This window comes from Scyliorhinus canicula, chromosome 24 (assembly GCF_902713615.1).
Source record: "Scyliorhinus canicula chromosome 24, sScyCan1.1, whole genome shotgun sequence".
Taxonomy (NCBI): domain Eukaryota; kingdom Metazoa; phylum Chordata; class Chondrichthyes; order Carcharhiniformes; family Scyliorhinidae; genus Scyliorhinus; species Scyliorhinus canicula.
The window spans coordinates 4,246,125-4,262,712 of NC_052169.1; the positions used below are offsets into that span (position 1 = coordinate 4,246,125).

General features: G+C 52.6%; 1 protein-coding gene across 3 annotated transcripts in view; it reads left to right on the plus strand.

The window, feature by feature from the left end:
- Positions 1-16,588, plus strand: part of LOC119956912 (stereocilin-like) — an 81,747-nt gene that overhangs the window by 18,147 nt on the left and 47,012 nt on the right. For all 3 annotated transcript variants that reach the window (XR_005458707.1, XM_038784475.1, XM_038784476.1), the window contains 7 exons: positions 1,315-1,447; positions 4,172-4,354; positions 5,813-5,851; positions 8,078-8,245; positions 12,986-13,132; positions 14,031-14,089; positions 15,583-15,706. Coding sequence is in view for 2 of the 3 variants with exons in the window: in XM_038784475.1 (XP_038640403.1) it covers positions 1,315-1,447; positions 4,172-4,354; positions 5,813-5,851; positions 8,078-8,245; positions 12,986-13,132; positions 14,031-14,089; positions 15,583-15,706 (853 nt within the window). In the remaining variant the exon portion in view is untranslated. The remainder of the gene's footprint in view (positions 1-1,314; positions 1,448-4,171; positions 4,355-5,812; positions 5,852-8,077; positions 8,246-12,985; positions 13,133-14,030; positions 14,090-15,582; positions 15,707-16,588) is intronic.

Below are 16,588 nucleotides of genomic sequence, written 5' to 3' on the forward strand. Positions count from 1 at the left end.
TCCCTATCTCTGTAACCTCCTTCAGTCCCTACATCACTCCCTATCTCTGTAACCTCCTTCAGTCCCTACAACCCTCCCTATCTCTGTAACCTCCTTCAGCCCTTACATCCCTCACTATCTCTGTGACCTCCTCCAGTCCCTACAACCCTCCCTATCTCTGTGACCTCCTCCAGTCCCTACTACCCTCCCTATCTCTGTAACCTCCTCCAGTCCCTACAACCCTCCCTATCTCTGTAACCTCCTCCAGTCCCTACAACCCTCCCTATCTCTGTAACCTCCTCCAGTCCCTACAACCCCTCCCTATCTCTGTAACCTCCTCCAGTCCCTACAACCCTCCCTATCTCTGTAACCTCCTCCAGTCCCTACAACCCTCCCTATCTCTGTAACCTCCTCCAGTCCCTACAACCCTCCCTATCTCTGTAACCTCCTCCAGTCCCTACAACCCTCCTTATCTCTGTAACCTCCTCCAGTCCCTACAACCCTCCCTATCTCTGTAACCTCCTCCAGTGCCTACAACCCTCCCTATCTCTGTAACCTCCTCCAGTCCCTACAACCCCTCCCTATCTCTGTAACCTCCTCCAGTCCCTACAGCTCTCCCTATCTCTGTAACCTCCTCCAGTCCCTACAACTCTCCCTATCTCTGTAACCTCCTCCAGTCCCTACACCCCCTCCCTATCTCTGTAACCTCCTCCAGTCCCTACACCCCCTCCCTATCTCTGTAACCTCCTCCAGTCCCTACAACCCTCCCTATCTCTGTAACCTCCTCCAGCCCCTACAGCTCTCCCTATCTCTGTAACCTCCTCCAGCCCGTCCAAACTCTCCCTATCTCTGTAACCTCCTCCAGTCCCTACACCCCCTCCCTATCTCTGTAACCTCCTCCAGTCCCTACACCCCCTCCCTATCTCTGTAACCTCCTCCAGTCCCTACACCCCCTCCCTATCTCTGTAACCTCCTCCAGCCCCTACACCCCCTCCCTATCTCTGTAACCTCCTCCAGTCCCTACATCCCTCCCTATCTCTGTAACCTCCTCCAGTCCCTACACCCCTCCCTATCTCTGTAACCTCCTCCAGTCCCTACAACCCTCCTTTAGGACCTTTTTACTTGGGCCACAGCCTCAGTACGAATGTCTTCAGCCAACAGTCTGGTCGATGGACAGGGCGAACGTGACCAGTAATTCCTCGTCCATGGTCACGGAATCCAGCTTTTCGGGCTGTGTGTGAGGGAGGAGATTCTGAAATCGCAGCCGGGGAGGGCAGAGACTGGAATCGCAGCCGGGGAAGGTTACACTTCACCAAATCCTCATTTCTCTTCCAGACTCGGTCGACTAATTTGTTTTGTGAAGCAAGAGGAAGTTCAGCTCCTGCTAGCTTCCCAGTCTCTCTCTGACACAGTGCTCTCAACTCTCCTCAGCTGCACCAGAGATGGGGCTATTGACACTAACAGCGGGGTGAGTGCATTCTCAATAATCCTAAAACTAAAATCCCATACTTCCCGACTGAGGCAGCAACCACATCATTTAGTCCAATGATTTTCTAGTTCACGTTCTTGACCTGGTTTTGGGTCATCTTTGTTACCCTCTCCCGGGCCATTACTTACCAGCGAGGGCTGGTGGGTAAGTGTCTCGTCCTCATCCTCCAGCCATCGCAAATGTGTCAGTTTTGATGGGCCAGCTGGTCTATTCCTACCCTCAAAATGTTTCCTTTTTTAATTTAGAGTACCCAAATATTATATTTTCCAATTAAGGGGCAATTTAGCGCGGCCAGTCCACCTACCCTGCACATCTTTGGGTTGTGGGGGTGAGACCCACACAGACACGGAGAGAATGTGCAAACTGCACACGGACAGTGACCCGGGGCCGGGATTCGAACCCGGGTCCTCAGCGGCGCAGTCCCAGTTCTAACCACTGCGCCTCATGTCGCCCAGCCTGCATATTTTTCTAAGTTTTAAACACATTTTTGGGGTGGTATCAATGTAATCTATTCAATATAAAAACTCAGCAGGCGCGGCAGTGTCTGGAGAGAGAAACCGAGCTAACGTTGCGAGTCCGCCTCTGACAAGGGTCAAACGTTAACTCTGTTTCTCTCCCCACAGACGCTGCCAAACCTGCTCAGTATTTCCAGCTTTTCCTGTTTTTATTTCAGATTTCCAGCTTCTGCAGTATTTCCAGTATTTTAGTTTTATATCAGCCGTCCAATGGGAAGCTTGTTAATTGTATATCAATTGTGTTTAATTATATGTAGGTAGATAGGTTAATTGGGGCTTCACTTGAGCAAGATGGGGGCGGCATGGTGGCACAGTGGTTAGAACTGCTGCCTCACAGCTCCAGGGACCCATGGTAAATTCCCCCTAGGAGGGGTTACGGGAATAGGGTGGGAGATTGGGCTTCGGAAAGGGTGCTCTTTCAGAGGGTCAGTGCAGACTCGATGGGCCGAATTGCCTCCTTCTGCATTGTCGAGATTCTATGATGTGCAGAGACTTGCTGAAACTGGGGTGTGGTTGGGTTAGGAGGTATATGCTTGCAACGTTTCACTCTGCAAATGAATGTAAGACTGAGTAAAGATGGACTCCAGTCGCATCCTTCACCAACTGGCTTTTGGTAATAGCAAAATAGTCAGGGCACTACTTCAGGCAGCACGGTAGCATACTGGTTAGCACAGTTGCTTCACAGCTCCAGGGTCCCAGGTTCGATTCCCGGCTGGGTCACTGACTTTGCGGAGTCTGCACGTCCTCCCTGTGTCTGTGTGGGTTTGCTCCATTTTCCTCCCACAGTTCAAAGATGTACGGGTTAGGTGGATTGGCCATGCTGAATGGTCGGGCAGCATGGTTGGCATGGGCTTGGAGGGCCGAAGGGCCTGTTCGTCTGCTGTACTTTTCTTTGTTCTTTGTTCTTGAATTCCCATCAGTGTCCAAATAATGTTAGGTGGGGGTTACGGGGATAGGGTAGATACATGGGCTTCAGGCGGATGCTCTTTGTAAGGGCTGGTGCAGACTCGATGGGCCGAATGGACTGTAAATTCTATGATTCATCTATGATTCTCATTTCTCCTCACCCCAAAACGTAACCTCAAGAGAAACTATTCCCTCTGGAGCGAATATTGTGGTATAACATTAAATGAGAGCCAGATCATTCAGGGGGCGATGTCAGGGAGCACTTCCTCACATGAAGTGGAAATCTTTCAATTAAAAATCTGTTGAGTCTGAGGGTCAGCTGAAAATCTGAAAACTGGGAATGTTTTTTTTTGCTAAGCGAGAGTATTTCGGGAACCAGGGTAGGCAGATAGAGTTCCGATAGAGTTCCGATAGAGTTACGCTAGAGCTACGCTAGAGTTACGCTAGAGCAGGGGTGGGCAAACTACGGCCCGCGGGCTGCATGCGGCCCGCCAAAGGTCTTTATGCGGCCCACCAAGTCATTAAAAAAAATAATTTAAAAAATTTTTTTTTTTTTTTTTTTTAATTTTTAATTTTTTTTTAAGGTTAATGGGTGGGGGGGGCTGTTGGGTTACTTACTGGTATAGGGTGGATACGTTGACTTGAGTAGGGTGATCATTGCTCGGCACAACGTCGAGGGCCGAAGGGCCTGTTCTGTGTTGTACTGTTCTATGTTCTATATGAGGCGCCCAGAATCATAACCGGGTGAAGTAATTATTTTACTTAATATACTATGCGGCCCTTTAAAATTGTGAATTTCTGAATGTGGCCCTTGCACGGAAAAGTTTGCCCACCCCTGTGCTAGAGTTAAGATGGAGTTAAGATGCAGGTCAGTCAGCCATGACCTAATTGAATGGAGAATGGGCCGAATGGCCTTCTCCTGTTCCTATATCCCTCTCAGCAACTCCATACACACTGGGCCCTTTCCGATTCCCACGCCAGTTTCTCACTCAAACTCCTTGTGACTTGTTAACATTGCACAAATCCTCAGGAACTGTTGAGCAGCAAATTCCGATCCTGCTCCCAGAGGTGACAACCATTTGTACGTCCTTACCAGAGATATTTTCACGAAGGTGCTGCCTAAAAGTGGCCAGTTGTGTCTTGAGCTCTTGATGCTCATTCTGCGACCAGAGCCGGCGATCACGGGAGAGAGGCAGCAAAGTCCACAATAGAAGCATCAGGTTGTGGCGGATGGGCTGAATGGCCCTTTTTTCACTCTCGCTTGTCTGCATTTTGTGATCAGGTCGCGCATCTTTTGGCAAGACACCTCAGGGGGCAGGACATCAGTGTCTTGACACCCCAGAATCTGGAGGATCTGGGCGGAATTCTGGCTGTGCTCGGCATCAACTTCCTGCACAAACTGTCAGCTGACCAACGGTCAACAGTTATCTCCAGCATCGACTCGGTGCCACTTTCGACTGCACAGGTAGGTTCCGATGTGGGCAGAGTGTGGATGAGGGGCGGCAGACCTTGGCAAGGGAGCAGTTGGGGACAGAAAGGAGTCACTGTAGCCTCTCAAATACCTATAGACCAGCCGTCACTATAGTGATGTGGGACATATTGTAGTATTTTTGTACACAGCAAGATCCCGCAACTTTTATTGGTGATGTAGGTGAAGCAATAAATATTGGCCAATTTCTTCCTCGTGTTTAAAATAGGGCCATTGGCTCTTTTACACCCACCTGACCCCGGGGGGGGGGGGGGGGGGGGGGGGTGGAATCTTAGTTTAAAGATTTATCACAAAAATGACACCAGCAATGGCAGCTGAGTTATGCGGTCAGTCACCTAGAGTGAGGATTGAACCTACGACCTTCGGCTCAGGGAAGAGGGTCTGGTACAGACTGAACCACAGCTGCCATTGTGCAGGAAGCCTCTGTGTGTACAGTTGTTGAGGACGCTGCGATATGGAGCAGTTTATCCATAATGGCTGGACATTCGTCCCAGGCGTGTGTTGTGTCCTTGTTCCTGATTGTGCTGATAGTGTGTGCGTGTGTGGGTGGGTGTGCACATTTGTGCACTGATGCTTGTGTGGGTGGGTGCGTATGTTGTTGCCTGTGTGGGTGGGTGTGTGACTGTGTGGGTGGGATGTGTTGGTGCTGGTGTGGGTGGGTGGGTGTTATTTTCTTAAATTTAGATTACCCAATTATTAATTTTTCCAATTAAGGGGCAATTTAGCGTGGCCAATCCAACTACCCTGCACATCTTTGGGTTGTGGGGGCGAGACCCACGCAAACACGGGGAGAATGAATGAAAATTAAAATCGCTTATTGTCACAAGTAGGCTTCAAATGAAGTTACTGTGAAAAGCCCCTAGTCGCCACATTCCGGCACCTGTTCGGGGAGGCTGGTACGGGAGTCGAACTGTGCTACTGGCCTGCCTTGGTCTGCTTTCAAAACCAGCAATTTAGCCCAGTGTGCTAAACAGCCCCATGTGCAAGCTCCACACAGGCAGTGACCCAGAGCCGGGATCGAACCCGGGTCCACCGTGCCGCGAGGCAGCAGTGCTAAGTGGTGGGTGCGATGGTGCCTGTGTGTGTGGGTGTGTGGATGCGTGGGTGGGAGTGTGGGTGGGTCTGTAGGTGTGTGAATGCGTGCGTGTCTGTATACATAGAATATGTGGCTGAGATGCTGTAATGTTGCTTGAGTGCTGATAGAGGGGAATTGGCAAGAATTACAATCCAGCCTCTGCCATGAGCAATGGCGAGAGGCTGCAATGACGGTGGAATTGACCCAGTAAGGGTCGACACCTTTAGGATAGAGAGAAGAAGGGGGGGGGGGGAAGACAATTGGAGAAAGATATGACAGAGAGGTATCTAAATACTGACGAAAACATGTCTAATGGTAATGAAACACAAACATTAACTTTGTTTGTTAATCTTTTAAAGCTTCATCAACTTGTGTCGGAGATAATCCAGAATATTAATGTAAGTAATTGTATCAATTTCCCACCAAATACAACCAGGACGATAGATACAGAGTAAAGCTCCCTCTACACTGTCCCCATCAAACACTCCCAGGACAGGTACAGCACGGGGTTAGATACAGAGTAAAGCTCCCTCTACACTGTCCCCATCAAACACTCCCAGGACAGGGACAGCACGGGGTTAGATACAGAGTAAAGCTTCCTCTACACTGTCCCCCATCAAACACTCCAGGACAGGTACAGCACGGGGTTAGATACAGAGTAAAGCTCCCTCTACACTGTCCCCATCAAACACTCCCAGGACAGGTACAGCACGGGGTTAGATACAGAGTAAAGCTCCCACTACACTGTCCCCATCAAACACTCCAGGACAGGTACAGCACGGGGTTAGATACAGAGTAAAGCTCCCTCTACACTGTCCCCGTCAAACACTCCCAGGACAGGTACAGCATGGGGTTAGAGACAGAGTAAAGCTCCCGCTACACTGTCCCCATCAAACACTCCCAGGACAGGTACAGCACGGGGTTAGATACAGAGTAAAGCTCCCTCTACACTGCCCCCATCAAACACTCCCAGGACAGGTACAGCACGGGGTTAGATACAGAGTAAAGCTCCCTCTACACTGTCCTCATCAAACACTCCCAGGACAGGTACAGCACGGGGTTAGATACAGAGTAAAGCTCCCTCTACACTGTCCCCATCAAACGCTCCCAGGACAGGTACAGCACGGGGTTAGATACAGAGTAAAGCTCCCTCTACACCAGTGGTTCTCAACCTTTTTTAACCCATGGACCCCTTTTCCTCTTAATTTTTTTTGTGGACCCCCATAGCCATTCCACAGAAAAAAAAGCTTCTTATATTTTTCACTAACAAAAAAGTAAAGGAATTGTATCAAATATTAAAGAAATAGTAAATGATTATGCTTTATTTTGAAGGAAAACTAATTTATTGCAAATAAACATATTTAACAATTAAATTCTATAGAGCATTATGTACACTAGTAAATAATTCATAATAAACCATTTTAAGATAGGCCTAAGTGAGTAATTAAGAAAAAAATGCAGATTTATTCAATGAGATCCCTGTGGTTGATGCTGCTCAGCGAGTTTTTTATATTCGGCTCCATCGCGGTCAATGATAGTCGAAGATCACCCTTTTTCACAATGTCGAGTCTATTACGAGCTTTTGATAATAAGTGAAGAACACGACTAAATCCTGATTCAACAAGGTAAGATGATGGAAAAGCTATAACGTAGAGCTGTGCTTTATCCCAGAGTAGTGGGTACTTTTTAGCAGTGTCATTTGTTTTCCATATATTATGCTTCCCATCTTTGAATTTTGCGTGCAATATTTCATCACTGTAATTCAATGAGGGTCTCCTGTAAAGAAATGTCTACATCGGCAGCATTAACTTCAAAAGGAATTGCCACCCAAGTTGGTTTATCCATCATGAGTAGGTCACTAAACCGAGCTTGCATATTTCATGCAAATTTTCCAAATATTCAGCATACAATGCAAGGTCATCATCGTGCAAATCGCTGCTAATCGAGGTCAAACAAGGAAACTGTTCAAATGCACGACGTCAGATATTAATTTTGTACAGCGGCAGTTTTCTCAGAAAAGCAGTAATAGCACCTTTACTGGATATGAGATCAGAATGTTTTCCTTGGAGCTGTTTATTAAGTTTATGAAGTGACCTGCTTGGGTCATGTCGATATTTATAGCTCCTGAGAGTTGATAGTTTCAACCGAAATCGTTTCTGCTACTAAAGAAATTAATGCCATTAATCCTTCCTTCATTAGCGTGGTAAACTAATCCAAGGGAGCTTCAGCCCTCAAGGTAAATTAGATAGATTATAATCTCTCTTTGACCTTTGTCAGTGCGAGAGAGAGAGAGAGAGAGAGTCTAATTTGTTCTGAAGTAGAATTGCTCTATGGACCACTAAAATATCACCGTGGACCCCCAATTTGGTATTTTATTTGTGTGGACCCCCAGTAATGTTACATGGACCCCCAGGGTCCATGTGGACCCCGGTTGAGAACCATTGCTCTACACTGTCCCCATCAAACATGGGAATTTTCATCATAAATGTGGGAAGGAATTTATACAAAATGATCTTTGCGAAACGATGACCAAATCACAGTGACAGGTAGAGTGTGTGAACCGAATATTTCCAACATGTTCGTGATTATCTCAATAATATTTGCACCTTGTTGATTATTCCCAGATAACTGTGGATACAATTTGCCGGTTTGCCCGCTTTCTGCCGGGATTCAGTCCCTCAGTTTTGAGGAGTGCTCCTGCCTCAGTTCTCGCCAGTGCGTGTCCATGTTTCACTCCGTTCCTATCCCAGCTGACCACGACACAGAAGGCTGTAATTCTGGACGCCCTCCGGGTAGGTCCCGGCACAACTGTGCTCTCTGACTATGTCTGATATCATCTTCATCTCTGTCTGCTGGTCGAGGTGGATGGGGGGGGGGGCAGAGGCAGAGTATTAATGAATCGGGACATTACCTACTTACATTCTTAACCAGAGCAGCTGTGGGCTGTCACAAATGTTATTTAAGATGGAGAGAATGCAGAACCCGGTGGTGCAGAAGGAGCTGGGTTTCCTGCTCCAGAATCACAGAAAGGCAGAGAAAGTGATTCGGAAGGCAAATGTAATGTTTGCATTTATTGCAAAGGAATGGAATATGAAAGTGGGGAAGGTTCAGTGCAGCTGTTCAGGGCCTTAGAGATACCACACCTCCCCATAACCCCACTCCCCCCTCCCCATAACCCCACTCCCCCTCCCCATAATCCCCCTCCCCTATAACCCCACTCCCCCGCCCCATAACCCCACTCCCCCCTCCCCATAACCCCACTCCCCCGCCCCATAACCCCACTCCCCCGCCCCATAACCCCACTCCCCCCTCCCCATAACCCCACTCCCCCCTCCCCATAACCCCACTCCCCCTCCCCATAACCCCACTTAACCTGCGCGAGTCAGGACACTTCAGTTCCCCATTACTGCTCCTCTCACATTCTCTTTGACACTGAATCATCACTGCTCCAGCACTGGCCCTGGCAGCACTGCTCCAGCACTGGGCCCTGGCAGCACTGGGCCCTGGCAGCACTGGGCCCTGGCAGCACTGCTCCAGCACTGGGCCCTGGCAGCACTGCTCCAGCACTGGGCCCTGGCAGCACTGCTCCAGCACTGGGCCGTTGCAGCACTGCTCCAGCACTGGGCCATTGCAGCACTGCTCCAGCACTGGGCCCTGGCAGCACTGCTCCAGCACTGGGCCATTGCAGCACTGCTCCAGCACTGGGCCCTGGCAGCACTGCTCCAGCACTGGGCCCTGGCAGCACTGCTCCAGCACTGGGCCCTGGCAGCACTGCTCCAGCACTGGGCCCTGGCAGCACTGCTCCAGCACTGGGCCCTGGCAGCACTGCTCCAGCACTGGGCCCTGGCAGCACTGGGCCCTGGCAGCACTGGGCCCTGGCAGCACTGCTCCAGCACTGGGCCCTGGCAGCACTGCTCCAGCACTGGGCCCTGGCAGCACTGGGCCGTTGCAGCACTGCTCCAGCACTGGGCCCTGGCAGCACTGCTCCAGCACTGGGCCCTGGCAGCACTGCTCCAGCACTGGGCCATTGCAGCACTGCTCCAGCACTGGGCCGTTGCTGCACTGCTCCAGCACTGGGCCATTGCAGCACTGCTCCAGCACTGGGCCCTGGCAGCACTGCTCCAGCACTGGGCCATTGCAGCACTGCTCCAGCACTGGGCCCTGGCAGCACTGGGCCCTGGCAGCACTGCTCCAGCACTGGGCCCTGGCAGCACTGCTCCAGCACTGGGCCCTGGCAGCACTGCTCCAGCACTGGGCCATTGCAGCGCTGCTCCAGCACTGGGCCCTGGCAGCACTGCTCCAGCACTCGGCCCTGGCAGCACTGCTCCAGCACTGGGCCATTGCAGCACTGCTCCAGCACTGGGCCCTGGCAGCACTGGGCCATGGCAGCACTGCTCCAGCACTGGGCCCTGGCAGCACTGCTCCAGCACTCGGCCCTGGCAGCACTGCTCCAGCACTGGGCCCTGGCAGCACTGGGCCCTGGCAGCACTGCTCCAGCACTGGGCCCTGGCAGCACTGCTCCAGCACTGGGCCATTGCAGCACTGCTCCAGCACTGGGCCCTGGCAGCACTGCTCCAGCACTGGGCCGTTGCAGCACTGCTCCAGCACTGGGCCATTGCAGCGCTGCTCCAGCACTCGGCCCTGGCAGCACTGCTCCAGCACTGGGCCATTGCAGCACTGCTCCAGCACTGGGCCCTGGCAGCACTGGGCCATGGCAGCACTGCTCCAGCACTGGGCCCTGGCAGCACTGCTCCAGCACTGGGCCGTTGCTGCACTGCTCCAGCACTGGGCCCTGGCAGCACTGCTCCAGCACTGGGCCCTTGCAGCACTGCTCCAGCACTGGGCCATTGCAGCACTGGGCCATTGCAGCACTGCTCCAGCACTGGGCCCTGGCAGCACTGCTCCAGCACTGGGCCCTGGCAGCGCTGCTCCAGCACTGGGCCCTGGCAGCACTGCTCCAGCACTGGGCCCTGGCAGCACTGCTCCAACACTGGGCCTTTGCAGCACTGCTCCAGCACTGGGCCATTGCAGCACTGCTCCAGCACTGGGCCATTGCAGCACTGCTCCAGCACTGGGCCATTGCAGCACTGCTCCAGCACTGGGCCATTGCAGCACTGCTCCAGCACTGGGCCATTGCAGCACTGCTCCAGCACTGGGCCCTGGCAGCGCTGCTCCAGCACTGGGCCCTGGCAGCACTGGGCCATTGCAGCACTGGGCCCTGGCAGCACTGCTCCAGCACTGGGCCCTGGCAGCACTGCTCCAGCACTGGGCCATTGCAGCGCTGCTCCAGCACTGGGCCGTTGCTGCACTGCTCCAGCACTGGGCCCTGGCAGCACTGCTCCAGCACTGGGCCCTGGCAGCACTGCTCCAGCACTGGGCCGTTGCAGCACTGCTCCAGCACTGGGCCCTGGCAGCACTGGGCCGTTGCAACACTGCTCCAGCACTGGGCCCTGGCAGCACTGCTCCAGCACTGGGCCCTGGCAGCACTGCTCCAGCACTGGGCCATTGCAGCACTGCTCCAGCACTGGGCCCTGGCAGCACTGCTCCAGCACTGGGCCCTGGCAGCACTGCTCCAGCACTGGCCCTGGCAGCACTGCTCCAGCACTGGGCCCTGGCAGCACTGGGCCCTGGCAGCACTGCTCCAGCACTGGGCCCTGGCAGCACTGCTCCAGCACTGGGCCCTGGCAGCACTGCTCCAGCACTGGGCCATTGCAGCACTGCTCCAGCACTGGGCCCTGGCAGCACTGCTCCAGCACTGGGCCCTGGCAGCACTGCTCCAGCACTGGCCCTGGCAGCACTGCTCCAGCACTGGGCCCTGGCAGCACTGCTCCAGCACTGGGCCCTGGCAGCACTGCTCCAGCACTGGGCCCTGGCAGCACTGCTCCAGCACTGGGCCCTGGCAGCACTGCTCCAGCACTGGGCCGTTGCTGCACTGCTCCAGCACTGGGCCATTGCAGCACTGCTCCAGCACTGGGCCATGGCAGCACTGCTCCAGCACTCGGCCCTGGCAGCACTGCTCCAGCACTGGGCCCTGGCAGCACTGCTCCAGCACTGGGCCCTGGCAGCACTGCTCCAGCACTGGGCCCTGGCAGCACTGCTCCAGCACTGGGCCCTGGCAGCACTGCTCCAGCACTGGGCCGTTGCAGCACTGCTCCAGCACTGGGCCCTGGCAGCACTGCTCCAGCACTGGGCCCTGGCAGCACTGGGCCATTGCAGCGCTGCTCCAGCACTGGGCCCTGGCAGCACTGGGCCATTGCAGCGCTGCTCCAGCACTGGGCCCTGGCAGCACTGGGCCATTGCAGCACTGCTCCAGCACTGGGCCGTTGCAGCACTGCTCCAGCACTGGGCCCTGGCAGCCCTGCTCCAGCACTGGGCCCTGGCAGCACTGCTCCAGCACTGGCCCTGGCAGCACTGCTCCAGCACTGGGCCCTGGCAGCACTGGGCCCTGGCAGCACTGGGCCCTGGCAGCACTGCTCCAGCACTGGGCCCTGGCAGCACTGCTCCAGCACTGGGCCATTGCAGCACTGCTCCAGCACTGGGCCATTGCTGCACTGCTCCAGCACTGGGCCCTGGCAGCACTGCTCCAGCACTGGGCCCTGGCAGCACTGCTCCAGCACTGGGCCCTGGCAGCACTGCTCCAGCCCTGGGCCGTTGCAGCGCTGCTCCAGCACTGGGCCCTGGCAGCACTGCTCCAGCACTGGGCCCTGGCAGCACTGCTCCAACACTGGGCCTTTGCAGCCTCCAGGTACTGGATCACTGCTCATTTCTTGATATCAGTGTTGAAGATTTCTGTTCAATTCCCGGCTTGGATCACTGCACGGAGAGTGCACGTTCTCCCCGTGTCTGCGTGGGTTTTCTCCGGGTGCTCCGGTTTCCTCCCACAAATCCTGAAAGACGCGCTGTTAGGTGAATTGGACATTCTGAATTCTCCCTCTGTGTACCCGAACAGGCGCCGGAGTGTGGCGACTAGGGGCTTTTCACAGTAACTTCATTGCAGCGTTAATGTAAACCTACCTGTGACAATAAATATGATTATTATTTGACAGCGAGGACCGCGGAGAATAGAAATCAGTTTAGAAAACCTGTCCATAGTGTGGTTAACCCATGGAACAAGGATGGATGAAAGACAAGATAATAAATATATGTTTCCATTATGTCCAACCTCCCCAGGTCTCGGAAAATATTTCAAAATAAACAATGTTTAAGAGAGCAGTGTTTTGTGTCACATTACCATTCACCCTCGTAATAAAAGGCCAAGGTAGGTCTTCTAAATTTAACAGAGGACTTCCAGGCGGATGGTGAATGTTGGGATAGCTCTGTCTGACCTTCCAACTCAACTGGATTAGAAGAAGGTGGGAGAGGTGCAGGGAAAGAGATGAGGGAAGGGGGATGTGGATGCCACAGGTACATGGTTCATGGATGCCTCGTACTGAGGGGCGGGGTGGGAGGGGGGGGGGGGGTTGTTTGCCGAGCATATTAACAGCAACAAGCTGCCTGCTTCTTTTAACCATAATGTTGGCCTTTTGCTGCAGACTGTGAGGAGCGACGATGACGGGGGAAGGTTTGCCCGGTTTGGCTGCTTGGCTCCATTTATCCCCCTGAAGGATCTGGCCTTTGACCCTGAATCTTTCCTGAGGAACCGCAGCCTCTTTCGCAATTGGAAGTGGTCCCCACAGCAGGTCAGTGCGTCCGGCAGCGTCTGTATCCCCCTTCCCTCATTCCCTCAGGCCCTGCACTCCAATCCACAGTCTTCTTCATTCACTGCCAAAGGAGCAGTGCCAATTATTTATCCACCGTGCTTGTATTTCGATCTTACTCTTTGTTTTTTGTTTCTCTCCATTCTGTCCCATTCCCCCCCCCCCCCCCCCCCCCCCCCCCCCACTCCAGCACTGGGTGACAAAGTTACAAACTTTGGGGCAGCACGGTAGCATTGTGGATAGCACAATGGCTTCACAGCTCCAGGGTCCCAGGTTCGATTCCGGCTTGGGTCACTGTCTGTGCGGAGTCTGCACATCTTCCCCGTGTGTGCGTGGGTTTCCTCCGGGTGCTCCGGTTTCCTCCCACAGTCCAAAGATGTGCGGGTTAGGTGGATTGGCCGTGATAAATTGCCCTTAGTGTCCAAAATTGCCCTTAGTGTTGGGTGGGGTTACTGTGTTATTGGGATAGGGGGAGGTGTTGACCTTGGGTAGGGTGCTCTTTCCAGGAGCCGGTGCAGACTCGATGGGCCGAATGGCCTCCTTCTGCACTGTAAATTCTATGGAAAAAAAACAAAAAAAAAACAGAGAAATATCCCATCATTAATCTCTCGGAGATGGTTATTACAACGGAACTCAGCAGGGAACGTGGTCTCCTGGTGTAGTGTCGATCTGATAAGAGCGATGAAGAGGGACTTTGCGACCCTTTCCCTGACTGACTGGAATTTTAAAATCTTTTTTGTTCCCTCTCCCAGGAGATTCCTTGTTTTTTTTTACCTGTTATGGTCGTTGTCTGGTCGGTCAGGGTGGGGCTGGGTTAATGAATCTTTTCCTGCCAGACGCTGGCCAGAATAAACAGCTGTAGCTTTTCTCTTTATTCCAGGCCCAGTTTATTTTCAAGAAGATTCGAGCAGCTTCAAATATAACAGAGCATTCCATCATGTGAGTAGAGTTGACTGTGGACATTTGTGAGAAGGACGTTATTTGTTCTTGGTCATCCTCTCCTCATCACGTGAGATGTCTGGTGTTAACGGATGTACTCTGCTTGGACCTCTGGTTCTCTGATCCTGATTGGAAGCAGTCATTCCCCTTGGATCATTCTTCTCCCCATTGCAATAAATAAAGTTTCGGCCTCCTAGCCAAAACGGATAATCCTTCCAACCCATTTAAACCAACTGTCCGGTTGTTGGGGCATATAATTGATCTTTAATTGTCCCTCCAGTCTGGTAACTCTTAATCTATAGCAGTCTTAAAAAAGGTGTTACAAAAACTATACTTTCCCTGTAAAGCTCAGAGAACATAAGAACTAGGAGCAGGAGTAGGCCATCTGGCCCCTCGAGCCTGCTCCGCCATTCAATGAGATCATGGCTGATCTTTTGTGGACTCAGCTCCACTTTCCAGCCCGAACACCAGAACCCTTAATCCCTTTATTCTTCAAAAAACTATCTATCTTTACCTTAAAAACATTTAATGAAGGAGCCTCAACTGCTTCACTGGGCAAGGAATTCCATAGATTCACAACCCTTTGGGTGAAGAAGTTCCTCCTAAACTCAGTCCTAAATCTACTTCCCCTTATTTTGAGGCTATGTCCCCTAGTTCTGCTGTCACCCGCCAGTGGAAACAACCTGCCCGCATCTATCCTATCTATTCCCTTCATAATTTTATATGTTTCTATAAGATCCCCCCTCATCCTTCTAAATTCCAACGAGTACAGTCCCAGTCTACTCAACCTCTCCTCATAATCCAACCCCTTCAGCTCTGGGATTAACCTAGTGAATCTCCTCTGCACACCCTCCAGTGCCAGTACGTCCTTTCTCAGGTAAGGAGACCAAAACTGAACACACTACTCCAGGTGTGGCCTCACTAACACTTTATACAATTGCAACATAACCTCCCCAGTCTTAAACTCCATCCCTCTAGCAATGAAGGACAAAACTCCATTTGCCTTCTTAATCACGTGTAAACCAACTTTATCATGAGGTCGTGAACTTCCTAGTTAGGTGGGGATACGGGGATAGGGTGGAGGTGTGGGGATAGGGTGGAGGTCTGGGCTTGGGTAGGGTGCTCTTTTCAAGGGGCGGTGCAGACTCGATGGGCCGAATGGCCGCCTTCTGCACTGTAAATTCTATGGTTCTATGATTCGACAGGGTCCGAGAGGGGCACTTTGTGCCGACAGGGTTGTGACCTTTGTTGTGTCTGCGTTTTGACGGCACCTCTGACAGTGCAGCGCTCCCTCGGTAGTGTTAGCCTGGATCTTGTCCACTGTGGAGTGGATCTTGAAGCCACGTCTCCAGGGCAGGGTTGCTCACCGGGAGGGAGCAGGCCTCTGTCACAGTAACCTTACCCGCCACGGGTGCTCAGCTCTCTTGGGGGGTTGCCATTCGGGGGCTCCAATTCAATGCTGCTTTTTTTTTCCCCCTCTTCCCTGTTCTCAGGTTTTTGGGAAACGTAGCCCGGGGTGCAGACTGTGGAACTCTTCAGAAGCAAACCCTCGATTCCGACTTCCTGGAGCTGGTCCGTTTTCTCAGTGGGCAGCACGGTGAAATCAGGCAATCTCTGGTATAATTCTAATCTCCACCCCGCCCTGCGCTGTTCAGTCGCTTCCTCATCCCATCGCATAGACATCGAGTTCTTCTTATTGCTCCAGTGGCTTATTAGACCAGCCAACGAGACACTGAGCCAAAAAACCCTTGGTGCGTCCAAACGTTTGCCTTTGAAGTTGGGAATGACACAATGATTGGCCGGGTGGCGAACAGTGAGGCTGAGAGTCTTGGGTTACAGGAAGTTTTGGACGGGCTGGTCAAACGGGCAGAAAAGTGGCTGATGGAATTTAACCCTGAAAAGTGTGAGGTGATACACTCTGGAAGGAGCAATGTGACAAGGAAGTATTCAATGAAAGGCCGGACACTGGGAATCCTGAGGAACAAAGGGACCTTGCTGTGCTTGTCCATAGATCGCTGAAGGCGGAGGGGCAGATTAATAGGGTGGGTGAAAAAGACATACGGGACACTTGCCTTTATCAATCGAGGCAGAGATTACAGAAGCAGGGAGGTCATGTTAGGGTTGTATAGAACTTTGGTGAGGCCACAGCTGGAGCACTGTGTGCAATTCTGGTCACCACATTATAGGAAGGATGTGATTGCACTGGAGGGGGTGCAGAGGAGATTCACCAGGATGCTGCCTGGGGTGGAACGTTTTAGTTATGAAGAGAGAGGTTGGATAGGCTTGGGTTGTTTTCACTGGAGCAGAGAAGACTGAGGGGCGACCTGATCGAGGTGGAGAAGATTGAGGGGCGCGGACAGGGACAGGTGGATAGGGACCAGCTGTTCCCCTTAGTTGAAGGGTCGGTTACGAGGGGACACAAGTTCACGGGGAGGGGCAGGAAGTTTAGGGGGGATTTGAGGAAAGGTTTTTTTACCCAGAGGGTGGTGACGGTCAGGA